This window comes from Perna viridis, chromosome 11 (assembly GCF_037379345.1).
Source record: "Perna viridis isolate PV_CMFRI_1.1 ecotype Kerala chromosome 11, ASM3737934v1, whole genome shotgun sequence".
Taxonomy (NCBI): Eukaryota; Metazoa; Mollusca; class Bivalvia; order Mytilida; family Mytilidae; genus Perna; species Perna viridis.
In genome coordinates this window covers 22,386,235-22,409,008 of record NC_142455.1, presented here as the reverse complement: position 1 = coordinate 22,409,008, position 22,774 = coordinate 22,386,235, and the positions used below count along the sequence as shown (strand labels likewise).

Below are 22,774 nucleotides of genomic sequence, written 5' to 3'. Positions count from 1 at the left end.
TAAATACCCAGTATTTTCAACTTCATTCGATCAATCTTTCATTTTCATCTCATTTTCAGGAATAAAAATAATGTTATCTGTATAATGATAACTATCCCTTAGTTCTTTTCAAGACGTTTTTGTATATGCACAGTAGAGCACTGCTTTCTCAGTTTTTAAGCATAAAATACACAGAATACTACATTTTCATGTCATGTTTTCAATTTCTTTCTTCTGTTTGCACTATCTTCTTGTAAAGTTAAACTAGTTACTGTTAATGGTTACAACTATCTTTTGGAACCTATATATGATTTGGTTAGTGGTTCTGAATGGTATTCACAGAAAACAGTATTTAGTACCTGCATTAAAAAAAAGAGAGTACGTCATATAGAGGCAAGTGTACTTTGCAATTTTAAGCACTATTTGTAGAAACAGATTGCAGTATCAAAAGCCTATAGCTCACAGTTGATAGAATAATTAAGATAAATAAAACAACAACAGCAAATGAGATCAAAGCATGAACAAATTTACAATACACATTTCAATATTTGTCCATTTCAGCTCCATATTAAAGTATTCCAGAAATACTGACTTGGCCGGTGACAGATTTCTAATGTATGAAGATTATATTTAGGTCATATTTCACCTATATCACTCACTACAATGTTTGGGAATGCACTATCTTTCATTAGTTTATCTCTACAGTTTAAATTCGTCTTTTTGGTGTTAATGAGTATACAGTCAACTTCTTAATTATAAAAACATTTTTATATGATTTTTTAGATTTTTATTGTTTTTTTCAGTAAGAAACATGTTTTGTTTCCTTAGAGTAATGTATTACAAAACGGTTTACTTCTAGCAGGTAACTTTTTGTGGTAAAATGTTATTTCCAAAACAAACTGCCAAGACCAGCCACTTGTATAATTTGATAGACAATTAAACATTCACCATAATATTTTCAGCATAATATGGTTTAAGAGTAAAAGAAGACCACTTTTTTTCTTCAGATCAGAATACAGATTTATGATGTTGCCATATTAGCAGCACAAGGAGAACAATCATAGATATGGTGGACCATTCATTGCTCTCAATATGCCAGTGACTTATCTTCACAATTTGCTTTTTATACACATGTATTGTTTCTTAATTATAAGATATGACTTTGATCAATTACTTGACCTGTATTTCAAAGCACTGCAATTAAATAAGTTTAAGTCATCAATAAAACACTTGACAGTACTTTTCAAAAGAAAATATGACAAAATTTATTCTTTAAAAACACTTTTTCACTTAAAATTTTGTTCTGGAAAGAAAAAAATTTTCCTTTGAGGAAATTTAACCGTGATATTTTTCCTTACGGAAAGACCTTTTCCTTTGAGGAAATTGCAATTGAGTAAATTTCCTTAAGGAATATTTTTTTTCCTTTAAGAAAATTTTGTATATGAAATTTCCTCAAAGGAAGTCTGATGTGTAATTTGTCCTCAAAGGAAATGATATTTCCTTAAAGGAAATGAAATTTCATCAAAGGAAGACCAGATTTCCTCAAAGGAAATAAGATATCCTCAGAGGAAATCCATTTTTAAATGCTTACTGTGCTTAAATGGTAAGAATTGTAAGAATGTAAGATTTCAATTTACTACTAGTATGTTCGTGCATTATCTCTAACAATTTTTTTTTACTGCGGCTTAAAATAGTGGAGACCATTTTTGCACTCACCGGAATTGCAAACTTGTTCCGGAGACTGTTTTCCTATAAAACCTGATTTCATACAACATTGTCATCAGAAATGCTTCTACAAGGTCTGGATCATAGTGGTTGTTTCTAACTTTCCGGTTTTTCCTTCATTTGTTACATGGAGTTTCCATCTTTTAACTATTGGCCAGCGTTAGTTCGTTATTTTTTTTTTATTATTCTTTAATCACTTGGGAAAGGCGTATAACACAATTGTTTACTGCATTTAGTTTCTTATTGTATATTTATTTTCTCTTATGTTTGCCACATGTCACTCTAAGATGTTCCAAATCCTGTTTTTTTTTTTGTTTTTTTTTGGTCATGTGAAGTCATTGCATTTCTTACATCACTTTGCTATATCTAGTATGGGTTATATAAATATATAAAAAAAGTTCTTTGTAATTTATTTTTACACTCAAAAAATCAAAACCAATTTGGGAACATATCTATATATGCCTTATTCTTTCACTATTACGTGTACATGTATATACTGTTGTGTCACTGTCATTTGCCTTTTTTCGCATAGTCAACTCGCAAAGGTAAAATTTACCCCCCCCTTTTTAACCTATTTGAAACTACAAAATTTATCTGATGTAGGTAAAAAAAGCAGATCATAAACCAAGGAAATGCGCATGACATCACATTCGGTGGTCATAGACCGGAAGTCACCGGTAGGAGATGGGGGACCGAAATTGGACCTTGGGTATGACGGGAAGTGGACCTTGGGTGACTGGAAGTGGACTTGGTTGGGTACCCATAAAGGGAACATGGGGACCCTTTGATCTCGGAAGGGGGGTCTTAAAGGTTTGGAGGGAAGGAAACGACTTCCATTGGTATCCTCATTAAGTATCCTAATTAGTGTCATTATATACTATAAACAGGTAAGTATGAAAAGGGGGTGTATTATGACAAGAGGTATCTTTCTTTGTATATATATATTTTAATTTTACATTTTCATTAACGTTAATTATTTTTGTAAATTAATTGTTATTTTATTGTCTTTGTGTAATAATTGAATGGGCACTTTGAACAGATTTTCAATTTTGATTTGATTTTCTTATGTTCAATGGATTGTGTAATTTGAATAGATGTCTCATGGATTAGACAGATGTGTTTGAAACTTCCTATTTTACTGGTGATTTCAATAGCCCATGTATTGATTTTAACCGTTTTTATTGTGCTTTATGAATACTTACAGATGTAAGGACGTGTTGTGCAATGTTTATCTCTGTGACGTTAATTTTTATCTATGGTATGTTACTCACACTTTGACCCGTGCTATGAGGCTCTGATAATAAATGTTTGTTATGCTATTGCTAATAGGTGTTATCGGTTTTGAGCTACCCTTTTGTAAGAAGGTCTTTCTTTAGTATAGTTTCATTACACAACAAGGTTTTTTTTATTTACTATTCATATTCATATATTCGTCGTAGGGTGTCGTCTGTATTTCAAATCCGGGTCCTGCTCAATGGTCTGTTCCATAAATTGTTCTTCCCCATTAAGTAATTTCACGATCTGATTTTTCTATGATCCGGCTTTACTGTGAGTCTTCTTGCCGCCCGAGTAACATTGGCGTCTAGGCTGTTTTTTCCCACTATATTTAATTTTCACTTCCTTTGGTCCTCGGTAACATGATTTCTGGTGGTGTTCGTTGTATTTCCCACATAGCTCCTCCTTTTTCTTGATGAACTATCCTCTCAGGTTCTGGCACCGTAGATCAATATGATTCATCTTGTTGAACTTTTGTAACTTTCTTTATTTCTTAAGATCGTTGTTTCTCATACAAGGATGCACGATATTCTGCTCTGGTTTCCACCAGTATTTGATATTCTGACGTTGTACGTTTTACGTTCTTAATACAGCTACACGATCTTTGTTCCAAATTCCTCTCTATACAGTTCCATTTATAGGCGTTACATCTGTTTTATTGGCTTTTTTCTTTCCACCAGCAGGTCTACCACGAGGTCTTTTTGGGACCTCACTTTCTTTTGTCAGTTTATTCTTTTGGTTTGCATTGAGCCCTTCCTGTCGTCCATTGCACGTATAGGGCATCGCAACTGGTGACCTCTTCTAAATGAATCCCTTGACAGGGAAATTTCTTGAAAATCTTTATTTTCATTGCTCCGGATGCGTCCATCTCCTTCGCGGGTCATTTACGAAGTGACAACATATCTTTTTTCATCTCTATTTATACTTTTTTTTTTCATCCAAGAACACATCTTGAATTTCCCATGGGAAAATGTTGCTTCTCAATCTCATCTCAAGTTGTCGGGAGTGCCGACCAGTAAATATCCGTGAGGTTTGGCGGTGGCATACTCGTACGATATCATAAAGTAGTTTGTCTTTTTGGGGAACATTTGTTTGGCCATGGTCATGGCCTGTGATACGTCTCTGGGATTTTTAAACAGAACCAAGTAATGGGTATTCAGACTGATGGTTCTGTGATACTTATTTTTGTTGAACAGATTTTGAAGCAGCAAAATGACACTTATATTTTTATGGTGAGAATATTTCGTGAAGAGATGGGAGATAGATTCGGTGACCGAATTCATCATATCGTCTAGAATAAGGAAGTGTTTCTCTCTGGGATCCAAGGTGTCAAGGTCGGGGAGTCCTTGTACAAAGTCTACATCCTATATGGTTCCATAAATCGTCTGATACACGTCGTAGCTCCAGGTTATCCGATCAAGACTAGGCATCATCATGTGCTAAACGTTTTGTACGAATCGACGTACAAACATCTTTTTCCACTTCCGGTGGGTTCTGCTTTGACATTGGTAAAGGGATGGGCCCACGGCATGAAATGGTCGTTCAAGTATCCTTTGGGTACGTCGAAAGCAAGGGGATAATCTGTCGGGTGTATGAAAAAGTTTTCGTCAGTTGCGTCCTTGGGTAAGTTTTCTTGAGTTTCATCCTGGATCAATTAGCGAAGCCCTTTCGGTTTTTTTTTCTTTTCTCAAAGCATATTGGTGTAGTTCTGTCATCAAAGTATCGTAGTCCGATAAACCAGTTTGCATCCGATTCTGTCTTTCCAAGGTTGTCTCTTGCTGGACAGGATGCGTATGTGTGTTTGCATGATTCTCGTAGTAATCCTTGCGATGGTTTAGAGTAAGAACACCTGGTTTCACTCCGATGGGGTACATCAAGTAAAGCCGGGTATCCATGAGTTTTCCTAAAATGACGTTTCATATTATACCTTCTTGTAAAGATCATCTTCTATTCTGGACAAGTCGTGGACATCTTGTAAACGACGACTTTCTTCAACAACTGAGGGGAAAATTATAACAATCTTCTCGCTGATATTCCTTCCATACTCTAACCCCGCCTTTTGAGGCTATGTTTGACCCCTTAATATTGACTTTCGACTCTTATCCGACTCTTGACTCGGACTCTTAACTCTCGACTCTTGACTCGGACTCTTAACTCTCGACTCTTGACTCCTACCCCTACTCTATAACGACTCTTGACTCTAACGACTCTTTACTCCGGCTCTTGACTCTTACTCCCGACTCTAACGATTCTTGATACTTACGCCCGACTCTAACGACTCCCGAATCTAACGACTCTTGTCTCTACCCTACTGATTCTAATCACCTACAATTTTCCCTTCACTCATCCTAACCTTAACTACGTCTATCTTTATCTCTAAACCTTTAGCCTGACATGAGGTTTAACACTATATGGTTATTTCTTTAACAATAACATTCATAACACAAAGGTCTAATACCAAGCCTTAACCAATACAAAACCTGTGATAGAAACAAGTAACCCTGCGCAATTCTGAAAATTCATCCCTAACCCTATACTTAACCATACACTTGAGACCTGAGCCTATAATTAACCGTTGACTCTAACAATTTTCTTGACAGTAGATCTTATCTGAAACTCTAACCTTAACCTGACTTTAACACTATACATAACACTATGTGTAACCTTATACTTTATCAAACACTTAACCATACACTTAATCCTAACCCTCACCCTAACCTAACCCCCTTACCACTAACCCTAACCCCTAACCCTAATCCGAACTTAAACATAATCCTAGACAAACATCAGCATCTTACCCCAACCTTAAATATAACCCTAAGCCTAACCCAACACTTTACCCTAACCCTAACCCTTGACATAGACCTAAGTCTAGATCTAACTTTAACCGAAACCTTAACTAGACCTAATCCTAACCCTAGACATAACTTATCCCTAGACAAATACTAATACCTAGTCCCAACCCTACACTTAATCATAAGCGTAGACATAACCCTATACCGAACTATAGATTTAAATGTAACCAAGTGAAGACCTAACCCTAGACCTAACCGTATCCAAGACGAAGAATTTAGCCGAGATCTAACACTAAATCTTACCCTATCCCCTGACTTAAAACCCTCACTGTAACACTTATCCTAGCTTTTACTCTAACTCTCTTTAGCTCGGTCTTTTTTATGTTTACTCAACACTAACTTTACCATAACCCTATCCTAACACATTATCTAGCTTAAAACTGTGACTATTTGTAGTTTGTTTTTTAAGGTCTAGTCTTCACTTTTGTTTTCACAGTTGTTCTATTGCAAACCCTAATCTTCATCAGTCATGTCTGTTCTATGTAAATCCTCCTCAACCCTAACCCTAAGTCATGTGACTCCTGTATAATAAAAAAAAATAAAGAAACAAACAACAAAGAAATATAACTCTTGTCATAATACACCCCTTTTTCATACTTACCTGTTTATAGTATATAATGACACTAATTAGGATACTTAATGAGAATACCAATGGAAGTCTTTCCTTTTATTAATCCCCAACCAAGTCCACTTCCGGTCATACCAAAGGTCCACTTTCGGTCCCCCATCTCCCACCGGTCACTTCCGGTCTATGACCACCGGGTATGACGTCATACGTATGCGCATTAGGGTGCACCTCCCTGCTCCTTCAGAAAAATAATAAGCGTTTCCCACATCCCAACATTTAAGACCCACCATCCTACTTCAAAAGGTCCTCATGTTCCCTGTATGAGTCCCCTCATCTAAGTCTACTTCCGGTCACTCAAGGTCCACTTCCGGTCATACTCAAGGGTCACTTCAGGTCATTGACCACCGGATGTGACGTCATACGTATGCGCATTGGGGTGCACCACCTTGCACCACCTGAAAAATGCGACCTGAAACGTGCCTGCTTACCACTTAAGTCATGACTTTTCTGTATAGCTATTACTTTGATTAAATCAAAAAATTCCCAATTTAAAGTTTTTGAATGAACTTCTCCCTCCTGTCTCTTGAAAGTACCTTGAACATGGACATTGCCATTCATTCGCCCATACTTTTTATAAAGGACTTTTGTAAAAACATTTCTTAACGTATATAAAAAAAAAGATGTCTTCCTGGAATGCCCACTCTTCCAATACCCACTGTAACGTATAAAGAGACGTTTATACAATTGCAAAAGTTTATTTTTGAACTATTAACTTGCAACATTATACTTTTTAAGAAATTTCTTAGACATAACTCTCGGTATATATATTACATCATAGGAGCGATAGGAAATTACATGGCCACCTCGCATTCAAATTAAGAATGTGACATCATAATACACGAGGACATTTACGTTTCCTCTTTTCTTCCACATGTATGATCCAGGCAAAACTACATGTATATATGTGGAACGGTTGGTCGCCCAAAACAAATTCAGTTGACCTCATCTACGCTTCGTCCATATCTTTTGTGTGTGGGGTGGTGGTGGGGTGGGTGGAGAGCAACCAACCGGTCCATATATTGCTATGACCATCAGCATAATGAACTATTCACTCTAGGTAAATTTTCAAATTACATACGTATTTCAGCTTCCTTAACAACAAATATATATTTATAATGGAGCAAAAAAGGAAGAAAGAAAGTGAAAATATAGTATGCTGGTTTCTGATCGCGGTAATCCTTAGTGTTTTTGTTGCTTTAGAAATGCTTTGAAATTCATTGCCTATGCAGATATTTAAAATGCATTATTTTGTCATCGCATTCGGGTAAACTATAAAGTAACCCGAATCAACATAGTTAAGCAGGCGTTGGAGTCACAAGTTGTAATATTATACACATTACACACACACAGTGCAGAAGACAACAAGTATTTCATAGGTCTACTTCACATATAACAATTATTTTTAGAAAGATCATTTACATAATCTGATTTTCCCATCATTCTAGTGAAGCTGCATAGTAAATTATAACTGACTAAAATATTAACTATTCAAACATGATAATGTCATTTTGATGGGATTTTATAAAATGTCCCAATCATTAACAGTTAAGATTTTACGAAATATCTTGTCACATAGAAGTGCTTATCTGGACATGTATAACGCATAATAAATGTCCAATGTAACAGAGGTGTTTTGAGAGAAGTATCAGAAATAATCGATTCTCTTTAAGTACCGTAAAATTGATCATTGTGGGAGATGAAACTCGTGTATGTCTGTTAGATAATAGCACTCTGAGGTGAGGAACGTGTTATACGATACATATATATTGAATAACAAAATTTATGGAAGAGAATGTAGTAATTAAATAAACAACATCCGGGATTTGTAAATTCTATTAACAGTTAAATGCCTGTTATGAGGATCACTTCTTAAATAACTTTAAGATAAAAACAAGAAAGGAATCTTACCTTCAACAAATGATAGTAAAAACAATGAAATTATTTGAATTTTTGCCATAAATTGTCACCTAGACGGTTTACATGAAAATAGTATGAAATATTCAAGTTAATTCTGATGGGCGTGTCCTCGAAGTCACTGAAGCAATAGCGAGGTTTTGGTTTAAAGTAACGGTATCTTCCTACCTAAATTACAAAATAAATTGTACGGATTTACCTCGATCTAGTCGACATTCTAGAAATATTTTTTCTAAATATTAATAATTAGTAGAAAATTACTGGCTCGCACCATACGTGTCAGGTATACATTACGTAACATTAAAGTACATGTATCTCATGAATTTATTATAAGAATTCGCAACGTAAAATTGCAGGTAGATGTAAATTTGTTTAAAAGTATTATTTGTCCAGTCAACCAACATAGTTTAATCGCTTCTTTGTACACGATTTACCAATCCTTTATCGTATAAAAAGGGATCTACGCCAGGAAAATAGAAAGTAAAAAAGTGTGTGAAGGAGGTATGAATCACGCAACAGACGCAAATGGACCTATAGTTTAATTTTAGCTTTTATCAAATATCACCCACTCCCACACAGGTCTTTATAAGTTCATTTTTTTAGTGAATACACATATCTTGCACTGCTTTTCACAAACAAGTGTAAAATTAATCGTACGTTGTGACGTCATAACTTACGTCTAATTTGACACTTACACTTTTTGTGAAAAGGACTACTGGATCCTAATACTAGTATACGGTCTCAAATTACTGTCAGTACTATTAATGAGAAACATCAGAAAAAGAGACAGCTATCTCCAAAAGATTATCTGAAAAATCTACAATTCATAGCGTACAAATCAACATATGCTTTGATTTCGCCATCGTGGACAAAACGATGCTGTATTAGTCACACACCAAATTTCGAAACATTGAACTCAACATGATCATAATCAATGACATCAATAATAATCATAATCGAAATACAAAAATGTCCTTCATATTAGTATTGCAAATCTGTACACGTGAACAAAATACATGGGAAGATCTACACCCAGAAAATTGTATACAAGAAGTACTCAAAACGTGATTCAATAATGTCGAATTTTGAATCTAAATCCAGCACAAAGTTCTACCGAAAGCAATACTAGCAGAAACCTAAGTTTTTTTTCGGGTTTTTGATTTCTGTAAAACTGCAAAATTTCGTTGTTTATAGTATATGATATAATTTGGGTTAAACGGGCTTGACTACTGGACTGGTGAATACCATATCGGGGACCTTGGTCCATCAGCAGTGGTTTCGAACCAGAAATCGCTAAATACATAAATACAACTCAAATTAAATTTACAAAATTGTGTATGCTTAACACCTGTTTGAAGAATTCACATGTGTCAACATACACCATTAGAACCTAATACATGTACATAGAAAGATGCAACGGCCTGGTAGATGTGACAGAAAATACGTGAGTCCTCTAACCAAAAGTATAAAACTAATATGAAATTATTATCCTGAGAGTAGCTGAGAAAAAAAAAGTACTACATTGTACAAAGATCTCTTAAGACGCACTGACTAAGTGGTTCAAGGCAGTAGCCATGGGGTTGCGACGGGTGTAATCGCACCCCACCTTTGAAAAAAAACCAAAAGACTTCGATTTACATACTAGTATTAGCCTGTAATTAAAGAGAAATCATATCAGATAACCAAGTAAAATTGCTTATCAGTGATCAGTTCCTACTCCCAATTCAGAAAACCTGGCTACGGTCCTGTGGTTGTATAGCCGTTCCACTGAAAAAATAACATTTCATATGTCAACTTTCCTTTCATCTGTTGCAATATCCCTTCCGCCCCTGCGTATGGAGTGTTCATCTCACAACTCATACGTTATGCCAGAGCTTGCCAAAACTACGCAGACTTTTTGTATCGCGCTAAAACTCTAACAAATAGGCTTCTGGAACAGGGTTATGTTGCTACAAGAAGTCATCACTACAGAAGTTTTATGGTCGTCATCATGAACTCGTGAATCGTTATGGTGTATCCATCAGCACCATGAAAACTGATTTATTCAACGGGTCATAGTTTTCCTTTCCTCGTTTGTCTATCCCGGACTTGACTTTTTATGAGCAACTCGGCGAGTGTTTCTAGAAAAGCAGAGGACGCTTACCCTACCGGTGCACCTGTTCCATGCTCCCAGTTTTTAGTGGAGTCCGAGTTGCTCATTTACTTTTGTTACTTTGTATGTATGGTTTTAGTTACTTTACGTTCTTTGTTGTGTATGTCTGTTTTCCATGTCTGGTCTTTGTCCCTGGATTACATTCTTTTGATTTCGGCTATAACCTTGGTTCCCTTGATTACTCTATCAGATCTATCTCAACTCAAATATATAACGAGTACATAATAAACCTTGAAGCATACTTTTTTTTCTTTTAAAATGCAAAGGGTTAATACATAAACATAACTTCTGAGGTACTTATGCAACTATTAAGAATCGAACACCATTGAAAACGACTGTTACATTAAGTCTCTGTAAGAATCAGGCAGTGGGTGAAACATGGTATAAAAAACATCATTTTGATAGTGTGATTTGACTTTCTATTGAAAAAATTCCGAGAAGGCCAGTGATGCAGAGATCACATAATAGTCTTTTCTCATAAAGGGAAGTATCTTTGAGTAATATCATAATATTAAACTTCATACAAAAAATTGCCCCGTCCCCACTGAACAGTGATGGGTGGATCGATATACCACCCCGACGGCAGCAATATATCACACGATATATCACCTTCGACGTCACGATATATCACACTCTCGTATTCAATGTAATATAACACATACTGATTGTAGTAAAGGGTGTTACGCATCGTATCACACTCTGTAAATATATCCCCCTCGACTTCGTCTCGTTTGATACTACAGCGTAACACCCTCTACTACAGGCAGTATGTGTATATTATTAGATAGGTGGGGTTTTGACATGCATATTTCTGATTTTTTTAACATTTACAGTTAAGTTTCATTAAAGTCAACATTAAATAGTGCGGCAAATGATCACTTTCAACAACCTTCTTTACAATTGAAACGATACATTAATATAATCTTAAGATGTTTCTGATAAACGTTGTAAAATGTATGTGACTCGATAAACTACAAACATTCAAGTGAAAGTATTAACAGTGCTCGGATGATCTCGTACGCGGATCCAAACCAAAACACGGGTGAACCGGACGATCGAATTCTCAAATTTGCTTTGTTTTCACAATAACTATCAAGCAAAGTCTTATTTAGGATTGACACGTGAGAATATAATGCATATTTTAACAATTTTCTTGAGCAAAAAAATTTGGCCTTGGTAAAAATATAGCCCTCCCATTTTGTTAATCTCTGGATCCGCCACTAAATCTTTCTTCTTCGAAGGAAAACACACATACAAAACAAAACACTTAGGATTTATTTGTACAGTTGTAAAATGTCAAGACTTAATGCAATAAAGATATATATTCATTCATTTTGAAATTTTCTGAAAAGTACTGAATTGGATATCTTGGAAATACAAAACTGAAACACGCACAAGAAATTTCGAACGCCTAATTTAACGAAAGGTGGTATATAGACTACATTGCTGTATGTAATTCCATGTAAACTAATCAAGGATCTATCAATCATTTTCCCATAAACATAAGTAAAAACATTCCGGCATAACATAAACAATCGAAGAAGATTTATTTACACATGTCTCGTATTACAGTTTATGATACGAACACTTTGCTTTCCTATATGAACAGTACAGCAAAATGCTTAACTAATCATTTGTACAAAATGAATATGCTTAGTGCTAAAGTGATAATGGTACATGTATTTCAGTGGAGCAAAATGAGCCAACGTTATTTATATACGAAGATACTGTAAAAGTCGGAAACACTTGCAAAGTATCTTCTCAACGCTTGAAATGTATCATCACAACTGATGTAAACTTACTGATACAATACAAAAACAGTAAAGGTATCATATCTCTTGTAACAATTAAAACAGTAAGTACAATGGAATCCAATGACAGGCTCGACATTAGATGTAAACTTGCTCATAGAATACGAAAACAATACAGGTATCATCGCTCTTAGTTCTTATAACAATGAAGTACCATTCTGTGTAAGAATCAGGCAATAGGTGGCACATCATTTTCTTCAGTTTATCCATTTTTGCCTAAAATATATTCAGTACAACTAGAAAACAAACAAAAAGCCATTTAAGTTTATCCTGAAGCATCTGTGACGTAGAAAGTTTTGACTGCTTATATAGGGAAAGAGTGTGGGAGAATTTTCCCCGCCATTTTTTTGTAGTGCATTTTAATTATATTTAACCCATCAATATCTTAAAAAGGCAAATTTTACAAACACTTTGAAGGTTATTTCTGGTGGTTAGCAGGAACAACTAATAGGTTTATGCAATAAAATCTCTGAGTTTTTTTTAATGTACCACATCTTATATACATTTTGCCCGATTCTTAGACGGAGAAGTACTTAAAACAATAAATACATTTGAATCTCATGCCGCCCCGTGCAGGTCCGGGTGTTAAAAGAATAGACCTGCAGCAGTGCTAAGCCTGTCGTAAAAGGCGATTAAATAGTGCTCAGAACCTTAGCTGTGTGCCCCAGGTGGTGGAATGGGGTACCACTGGTATGTTACAAGCTGGGGTTGTCAGGCTATAATACAGAAAACCTGACCGCAAACCATAGTGGTGCACCGTGTTGGGAAATATGCCACGTTCCTCGCACGTTAAAGAACTCTGCTGTGGTATTCGATAGGAGTAGGAACCTTAGGGCTCCGCCACAGGAGGCTAAATTGCCCAACCCTCCTCTTTTCTAGTGGCAATCAAAAGTTGTCGACCCCACTATCCTTGTGTCCCATCACTTTTTCATTTCATCATCATTTCATGTTCATTTTATCATCAATTTCATCGTCTGAATATAGCTGAAATATTGCTGCTCGGACGTTAAACCCCAACAAACAAACAAACAAACAAAAGAATCTCATGCCTGGCTTGTCACCCTGCATTTATAATAGGTTGCATCCAGGAATGAATAGGTCCTATAGTCGGCGTCACATAAATAACATACTGTTAAAATTTGAATAAAAATATTTTCTACGACTTTATTGACACCTACCGTCGTTTAAATTGTCTTAAATGACTTGCTCATTCGTTTAGCCAAACGGCTTCTCCCTAAACATTGAATCGTTAAATTCCGGTCAGATTTTAATTCTAGGTGGCAATATTTACATTGTAAAAAGTCGGCCATGTTTACAGTGATCGGGTTGCTAGGAGATGTTGTTTACGTTTAAATGGTTTGTCCAAAAACCGAAGAACCCAGAATGCAATTCGGCGTTATTTCGGATATCTCGGATTTATTTTACGCGAACAACGTATAATACCGAGAAGTTGATCAAGCAGACGATTGTCACCGGAGTTCGACGGGAACTTACGCACTTCGTTTGTAAACAAATCGTCCCGTAAAAACCAACATGGCGGATATTAGTATGGGATTTTCCCGTAAGGATTTGTTACGCATGATTTAAGCTAATAAGCGACTTGTTTTTGAGAAGCTGTTTGGCTAAACGAATGAGCAAGTCATTTAAGACAATTTAAACGACGGTTGGTGTCAATAAAGTCGTAGAAAATATTTTTATTCAAATTTTAACAGTATGTTATTTATGTGACGCCGAGTATAGTGCAAATGGAAACAAAATTGATAGTATCAGCACTGCTTCGGCTAATAACCCAGGGTATTAAAATCTTTCAGTTCAGCGAGCCATATCAACAAAATGTAATTGGAAACACGACACATTGTATTCAGTTCACATATCTTTACACAGGTGTGTCCAAATAGTATAACTAGACTTGTCTGAAAAGGATGGGTGGTCCTTATATTTTGACTAGCATGCTGTAAGTTTAGGCAAATTAATGTACTACCGGTATTTATTACTATTACATCTTTGGTCTGTATGACCTATCCCTGGGACAAAATGAGGTCAGGTATAATTTAATATCAATTTTCTAAAGACTAAACTACTTTATCTACCTACTCAGGTGTCAATTGCACAAAATTGGGTGTCAGTAATGACAAAATGACGTCAGATATATAATGTAATTTACACTCCTTGAGACGTTTAGATTTCCCGCACGCTTGATACCTAAACGCACGTTAAACGAACGCTTCTATCGTGGTTGCTGAGGAAGCCAATATGGCGACGTTTTTGACGAAAAAATAAAATTTGGGACCCACGTTTTTAGCTCACCTGGCCGTGCGCCAGGTGAGCTATTGTCATCAGAAACTACTGTACAGAATTCAATGAAAATTCGTATTCTTGTTTATTAAGGTATCCTAAATAAAATGACTGGATTTTTTGATCGGTTAAAAACATGGCCGTCGTTACTATCAATAGAACATAATGGTCAGACAGTAGTTTTGTGCATATATCTCAGGTTTAACTAGATTCTAACTTGGGTAAAAGAGATCTATCTGTGGTCAAATTTTGGTGAAAATCTGTTGACTCATGTTGGAGTTATTGTCCTTTTTGGACTTTTTTGTTGTTGATATTTCATTCAAAAATCTTATCCTCAGAAACTACTACACAGAATTTAATGAAAGATGGTATTCTTGTTTTTAAGGGTATTCTGAATAAAATGATTGTTTGGATTTCTGATTGGTTAAAAAACATGGCATGATCGGTTATTAAAAATAGAACATAGGGGTCGGACAGTAGTTTTGTGGATATATCTCCAAAACCTTTTGGTTTAGCTAATATCTTTCAATTGCTGAAATTATCCTTATTATAGGGCCTACGGAAGTCTCAAAGGGACCAAAGTTGTCAGACGACTCCATGAAAGAGTTATTACCCTTGAGAGAAGAACAATGACAGGGTTCTTTTTAGTTTTCAGCTATTATCTTGAAAACTATGACAGATAGAATGAGACTTTCCATTGCTGAAATGATTCTTATAAGGCCTATAAAAGTCTCAAAATATCAAATTTGTCAGACATCTCCGTGAAATAGTTATTGCGCATGATTTCGGATTTCGTGCGCACATTATGATATTTCGTGCGCACACTTTAATATTTCATGCGCACAATTTAGTATTTCGTGCGCATGACGTGGTTATTTTTTTGCATGGCACCGTATGTCGGATTTAAATAGATAGTTATGATAGTGTTGTTGATCATATATCACTGCCATTTTGATTCAACAATTTTACATAAAGTAAAAGGCTTTTGCAATTCATTTTGTTTTTGCAGCAACATGGTGCATACAAATTGGCTAGGCACAGTTATCTTGTTTTTTTAATACTCGAAAACTGCACTGTCTGATAATATATCATCTCTTTTTAACTTGAAAGTTTCAAGTATGGCTGTTTTAATTTCAGCATAATACTACGTTCTCTTTCTTCAAGTATACACAGTTCATTTTTACAATTTGTGTTTCTAATATGGCAAATTATCTCCCCTTTTATAAAGCCTCTGAATAAAATATTTCATTGAAAGCTTGACTTTTCCAGCTGCTGAAAAGTCCCTTCTTTGTAGGTTTTTTTTAATAGTAGTATGCTGATAATCGATAAACTTTTAGCCTCAAATCGGTTGTTTGACCATTTGGATGTGACTAATCGATTGAAATTTTTATAATCAATTATAATTGAATGAAATGTATATAGCAAAGGCATTGGTGATCCTTTTATTAACCTTTTTAATACTAAAATGTATTTTCTCAAATAATTCCAACATGTATACTAACTTAAGCCATGTTGTAGGACAATTTTCATAATTTTCAGTCATGACATTACCTATACAAATGTGCAACTACAAACTGTTCATTTTGAAGACACAATATGCTCGATCTGTTCTATCATAAGAACCTTCAAACACATTTATCGCCTGAATATAGCTGAAATATTGCTGCTCGGGCATTAAACCCCAATAATCAATCAATCGATCAATCCATCAATCCATCAATCAATCAATCAAACACATTTAATGTACATAAAGGTAGTACATTGTGACTTTATATTCGAGATTATTTCATATCAATGTAAAATCGGTAATTTTAATTGGATAAAATCTTTTCACGTGATATTAATTAATCTTAAATATGATTTAATCAAATAAAAAAAAATATCCGAGATCCTCATGATCTCAATTGTGCCTCAAGCATTATTGTGGTCTCAGGCAATATCACAGTCCTTGGGCAGTCAATTTATTATGGTAATGCCCTCTTTTTAAGCGACTATTTTGTAATTGAACCCATGTTGAATTTATCCATTATAATATAAGCTTCAATATTTGATTTACTTTGATCTCATTTATCCAACTATTATTTTTACCTGTGTTACCTGTGTTACCTGATATTTCAAAAAGTTGGGTAAATAGGAATGAACTGTTTTCTTCTTTGCTCAATTTAACACTATTATTTGTCGGCACACCAACATCCCCATTGTCCATGTTGTCAGATATATTTAATTATTAAAAAAAAAGAGAAAGGTGCCAATTTGTTCGTTTTTATAAGGTTTTCAATTGGTAAGACCAATTGAAAACCTTATAAAAACGAACAAATCGTAATGGTGTTAAGCTAAAGTGATAAAAAAATAAATAAAAGTTCATATACTCAATAAATATTACATTTTGTTTCTTTTATAACTAATTTTCTCCTTTTTAGACATTTTGGGAATACAATTATTTTTTCATTAGACATTCTTGGGCACAATTTCATTTATAGCCATTCTGGGATTAGACATTTTGGGAACATTCCAAGAAACCAATAGCGGAGTTCAACTTCATTGCAGCTAGGAAAAAAATTACCTTGCAAAAAAGTGCCCTTCTCAAACTTGAGAAAGTGCCTTTTCCTTCACTGACACCCCATCCTGCCCTTTTTAATTACCACCTGGAGCACTGATAAACATACTGAAAATGTGATAGCTCCTCTTATTTCGGAGATATTTAACTAATTTTTCCTACAAACTTCCATGTACATTTTGAGCTTCATTTCAATTCGGCCATTTTTGTCACTTTATGTTGTGAACAATATTATAGAAGCTGTATACACGTTGAAATTGTGCCCTTTTCCTGAATTTGTTATATTATTTTCCCCATTAATTTTTAGCATGTTGAACTTAGCCTATTCTTCAGCACTATACACTCCTTTCGGAAATTTGTAAAAAAAAACACTGTAATATATGTATAAATTTGCACTGGTGTTCTACATGTATAGAAAATATATGTAATAATTGAAGATTTGAAACTGATTTAAGGTCATTTATAGAGCTGTGTAATGAACCAGTTAATGAAGATTTGAAACTGATTTAAGGTCATTTATAGAGCTGTGTAATGAACCAGTTAATGAAAAAATTGTGTTAAAAAATTATTGAATTCGGAAGGGGTGTCTGGAATTCTTTTCTTTTCTACATAAATGGGTGTTGAAATATTGCAAGAATTGGAAGTTTCCGTCCACCCCCTAAATGAGAGTAAGTGGTGGGTCCCTATTTTTTTGTGGCTATTCCCTTCTTGCATGTTTGTTTTGTTTTTTGTTTATGATTTAATATGTGATTTTCTAGCAATTGTCTAAAAGCTTCAAAAACAAACAAAAAATAATAATAAACAAAACAGTCAAAAACTTAATAAGCGTACATTTGTACCTACTGACTTTTTTGCGGGTACACGGGCACCATTCTCCCAACTCAGGGTTTTGAGTCCACCCTCGCTCCCTCAAACCCCTGACATCACTCATTCATATTTAGCGTCCAGCCAATTCCGATTGGTTGCTTCTCTGGGTGCGAAGCACCAATGAAAATCGATAAAATGTCTGCGTGGAACGGTAAACAATAATACGAGGTAATGGACGATCCGATATAGTAACTGAAAGTTGTATGATGTTACAAATGATGCAATATGAGCAAAAATGATAACTGTAGATTCCGTTTTGAGTCTCTACTAAAAAAAAAATGACGTTATGTGTAGCCATTTTGTAAGTTATATCGGAGAGTTTCTATTACGAGTGATTTGATTGGATTTTGGATTCGGGTTAAATTTAAGTAACTCACTAGATGGTGCTGAACGATACCCGCTAAATATGAATGAGTGATGTCAGGGGTTTGAGGGAGCGAGGGTGGACTCAAAACCCTGACTTGGGAGGATGGTAACGAGTGGAATGAAAAAGTATGATAAATTACGCGCATGCACGAATTTTCATCTGGTATTCGTGTGACGTTACGCCTTAATTACAATGATTTGATAACTGTTCATGCTTTTTTAAAAATGCATAAAATATATCATCTGAATTGTCTTACCCAAAAACATATATATTGTGTCAGAAGGCTCATGGACATTGTTTTGGGATATACGCTTTCTGCGACTGTTCGAGTGGTCATAGACCTGTAATTAATTATAGAGTAGTGCATGCACCCTCTCAAAATCTTTTATCTTGTATGGGTGCAAAAGATTTTTTTCTTTAAATCTAACACATTTGTATTGTTGTTTAAAGAATGTGTATTCTTGATTTATTTCAGTTTTTACGATTATATTCATGTTGGGTGTGTTTGAATTGGGGTCTGTAAAGATAAAACCTTCTATAAACAATATGATATTATTGCCATTGTAGATAAGTACTTTTGTTTTTCAGGAACATTTTACGCTTATGAAAAACAATATTAACTTTAACAGTGATTGGGTTTAAATGACCATACAATGTTTAGGCAATGCACAGAAATAACAAGGGTAGATAAGGCAGCAGGATTTTTGGCCATAAGAAGTTGTTCAGTTTACCAAGTTAAAGTTATACATTTAAAGTGTTTGAAATAGAAAGGTTTTCAGATTATTCAAGGTTTTGATAGGATTCATTGTACATGTATGAAATATTTCCAGTGGGGTTGTAGGTATGGTTTTATCTAGAAAGACTGGTGGATAATTCATTAAGTATGAAATATTTCCAGGGGTTGTAGGTATGGTTTTATCTAGAAAGACTGTGGTGGATAATTCATGAAGTATGAAATATTTCCAGGGGTTGTAGGTATGGTTTTATCTAGAAAGACTGTGGTGGATAATTCATGAAGTATGAAATATTTCCAGTGGGGTTGTAGGTATGGTTTTATCTAGAAAGACTGGTGGATAATTCATTAAGTATGAAATATTTCCAGGGGTTGTAGGTATGGTTTTATCTAGAAAGACTGTGGTGGATAATTCATGAAGTATGAAATATTTCCAATGGGGTTGTAGGTAGGGTTTTATCTAGAAAGACTGTGGTGGATGATTCATTAAGTATGAAATATTTCCAGTGGGGTTGTAGGTATGGTTTTATCTAGAAAGACTGTGGTGGATAATTCATGAAGTATGAAATATTTCCAGTGGGGTTGTAGGTATGGTTTTATCTAGAAAGACTGTGGTGGATAATTCATGAAGTATGAAATATTTCCAGTGGGGTTGTAGGTATGGTTTTATCTAGAAAGACTGTGGTGGATAATTCATGAAGTATGAAATATTTCCAGTGGGGTTGTAGGTATGGTTTTATCTAGAAAGACTGTGGTGGATAATTCATGAAGTATGAAATATTTCCAGTGGGGTTGTAGGTATGGTTTTATCTAGAAAGACTGTGGTGGATAATTCATGAAGTATGAAATATTTCCAGTGGGGTTGTAGGTATGGTTTTATCTAGAAAGACTGGTGGATAATTCATGAAGTATGAAATATTTCCAGTGGGGTTGTAGGTATGGTTTTATCTAGAAAGACTGTGGTGGATAATTCATGAAGTATGAAATATTTCCAGTGGGGTTGTAGGTATGGTTTTATCTAGAAAGACTGGTGGATAATTCATGAAGTATGAAATATTTCCAGTGGGGTTGTAGGTATGGTTTTATCTAGAAAGACTGTGGTGGATAATTCATGAAGTATGAAATATTTCCAGTGGGGTTGTAGGTATGGTTTTATCTAGAAAGACTGGTGGATAATTCATGAAGTATGAAATATTTCCAGTGGGGTTGTAGGTATGGTTTTATCTAGAAAGACTGTGGTGGATAATTCATGAAGTATGAAATATTTCCAGTGGGGTTGTAGGTATGGTTTTATCTAGAAAGACTGGTGGATAATTCATGAAGTATGAAATATTTCCAGTGGGGTTGTAGGTATGGTTTTATCTAGAAAGACTGTGGTGGATAATTCATGAAGTATGAAATATTTCCAGTGGGGTTGTAGGTATGGTTTTATCTAGAAAGACTGTGGTGGATAATTCATGAAGTATGAAATATTTCCAGTGGGGTTGTAGGTATGGTTTTATCTAGAAAGACTGTGGTGGATAATTCATGAAGTATGAAATATTTCCAGTGGGGTTGTAGGTATGGTTTTATCTAGAAAGACTGGTGGATAATTCATGAAGTATGAAATATTTCCAGTGGGGTTGTAGGTATGGTTTTATCTAGAAAGACTGTGGTGGATAATTCATGAAGTATGAAATATTTCCAGTGGGGTTGTAGGTATGGTTTTATCTAGAAAGACTGTGGTGGATAATTCATGAAGTATGAAATATTTCCAGTGGGGTTGTAGGTATGGTTTTATCTAGAAAGACTGTGGTGGATAATTCATGAAGTATGAAATATTTCCAGTAGGGTTGTAGGTATGGTTTTATCTAGAAAGACTGTGGTGGATAATTCATGAAGTATGAAATATTTCCAATGGGGTTGTAGGTATGGTTTTATCTAGAAAGACTGTGGGGGATGATTCATTAAGTATGAAATATTTCCAGTGGGGTTGTAGGTATGGTTTTATCTAGAAAGACTGTGGTGGATAATTCATGAAGTATGAAATATTTCCAGTGGGGTTGTAGGTATGGTTTTATCTAGAAAGACTGTGGTGGATAATTCATGAAGTATGAAATATTTCCAGTGGGGTTGTAGGTATGGTTTTATCTAGAAAGACTGTGGTGGATGATTCATGAAGTATGCAATATTTCCAATGGGGTTGTAGGTATGGTTTTATCTAGAAAGACTGTGGGGGATGATTCATTAAGTATGAAATATTTCCAATGGGGTTGTAGGTATCGTTTTATCTAGAAAGACTGTGGCGGATAATTCATGAAGTATGCATTTCTAAATCCTAAATAGCTGAAAATTTATTCAATAGACCATTCACAGAATCCCTGCAATGTTTTCTTTCCAAGGTTGCAGCGTTTTATGAAATAATGCTTGACTAGTTATGTAGAGTAAGATGGTATGAAGAGTGGGATTTGTTTCTGTAACACATGCATTCTGTAGTAAATCAAATAAAATCTTTGCAAGTAATATCTAGCAAAATTAACTTTCACTGGCACTTTCATTGAGAAGGCATGGTTGTAGGCATTCTGAAGGATTTCAAGTCAATATCCTTATGTGCCAAAAAAAGAAAAAATCCTCTTTTGCAATGTTATTTAGATATACCTGAAATATTGGAAGGGGGAGGTTTGACAGGTATAAAACCTGGTTTAAGGTAGAAGACCTGGGGTAAGGGAGGTAATCCAAATTGAAAAGATTTTAGTCACTAGAGCATTTGAATGTTTCCTAATAAATAGCAATATTTAGTCTTTATTGTTCAAAATCTGCAAGATGAATTTTCTTAAAACATTGACAAATGATGTGCGACATTTAGTCACTAATAGTGTAATATTATGTACAAATTTAAAGAAAATTGAATTATGGGAAAATTTTGGGGGGTACTCCACGTCTACTATCTTCATATACCATTCCAGTGTTTTCTAACATTCTGGTTCCTTTTTGACTATTTCTTTTGATTAATGCAATGAGTTCATCAGTTTGGTAATTCATCCCAACATCTCTAACATCACTGAATGGAATTTAAAGAACTTCACAGAACTTTAATGACAAATTTCCACTGCGTACCTATTACCATAAATTTAAATCCAAAACAATTTGGAGGTCAAAATGATCATGTTATCAAAAGAGAGATAGGGGTAACAATCAATGTGACGATTGCTCAGTTTTTTACTGTCCATCCTCCCACTTTTTTTAGTGGAGTCTGAGTTGCTCATTTACTTTTGTTGCTTTGTACAAATTATTTCGGTTATTCTACGTTTTTTGTTGTGTGTGTCTTTCTTCCATGTCTGGTCTTTGTCCCTGGAATAACATTCTTTTGATTTCCGCTAGAATCTTGATTCCCTTGATTCTGATACTTTTTATTTACATTAGCTACCATCTTAACCTGTCAAGTGTTTAAACATGAAAGTGGAGTAACAACATTTCCTGCCTTTTAGCATAGCCAAACAGAAAAACAGATAAATGAATGCTTGAACACAAGTTTCTTATTTTCCTTGACTTGTCATGTTTTATGCAAAATAAAGGAAGCAATATGGACAGACATAAAGGTAAACCATATTGAATTTAAATATTATTATAAAGCATA

At 34.8% G+C, this 22,774-nt stretch overlaps 1 protein-coding gene and 1 long non-coding RNA gene across 4 annotated transcripts in view; both read right to left on the bottom strand.

Moving 5' to 3' along the window:
• LOC148603373 (mucin-like protein) overlaps positions 1 to 8,519 on the bottom strand; it is a 30,285-nt gene extending 21,766 nt beyond the window's left edge. For all 3 annotated transcript variants that reach the window (XM_088551871.1, XM_088551873.1, XM_088551872.1), the window contains exon 1: positions 8,371 to 8,519. In XM_088551871.1, coding sequence (XP_088407997.1) covers positions 8,371 to 8,419 — 49 coding nt within the window. In that variant the 5' untranslated portion in view covers positions 8,420 to 8,519. The remainder of the gene's footprint in view (positions 1 to 8,370) is intronic.
• A 3,263-nt stretch (positions 8,520 to 11,782) lies between these two features.
• On the bottom strand, positions 11,783 to 14,070 carry LOC148603372 (uncharacterized). Its single transcript, XR_015916400.1, has 2 exons — positions 13,518 to 14,070; positions 11,783 to 12,555 (listed from the first exon to the last, which is right to left on the bottom strand). It is a non-coding gene; the product is annotated as an uncharacterized LOC148603372 (long non-coding RNA).
• Between the last annotated feature and the right edge of the window lie 8,704 nt (positions 14,071 to 22,774).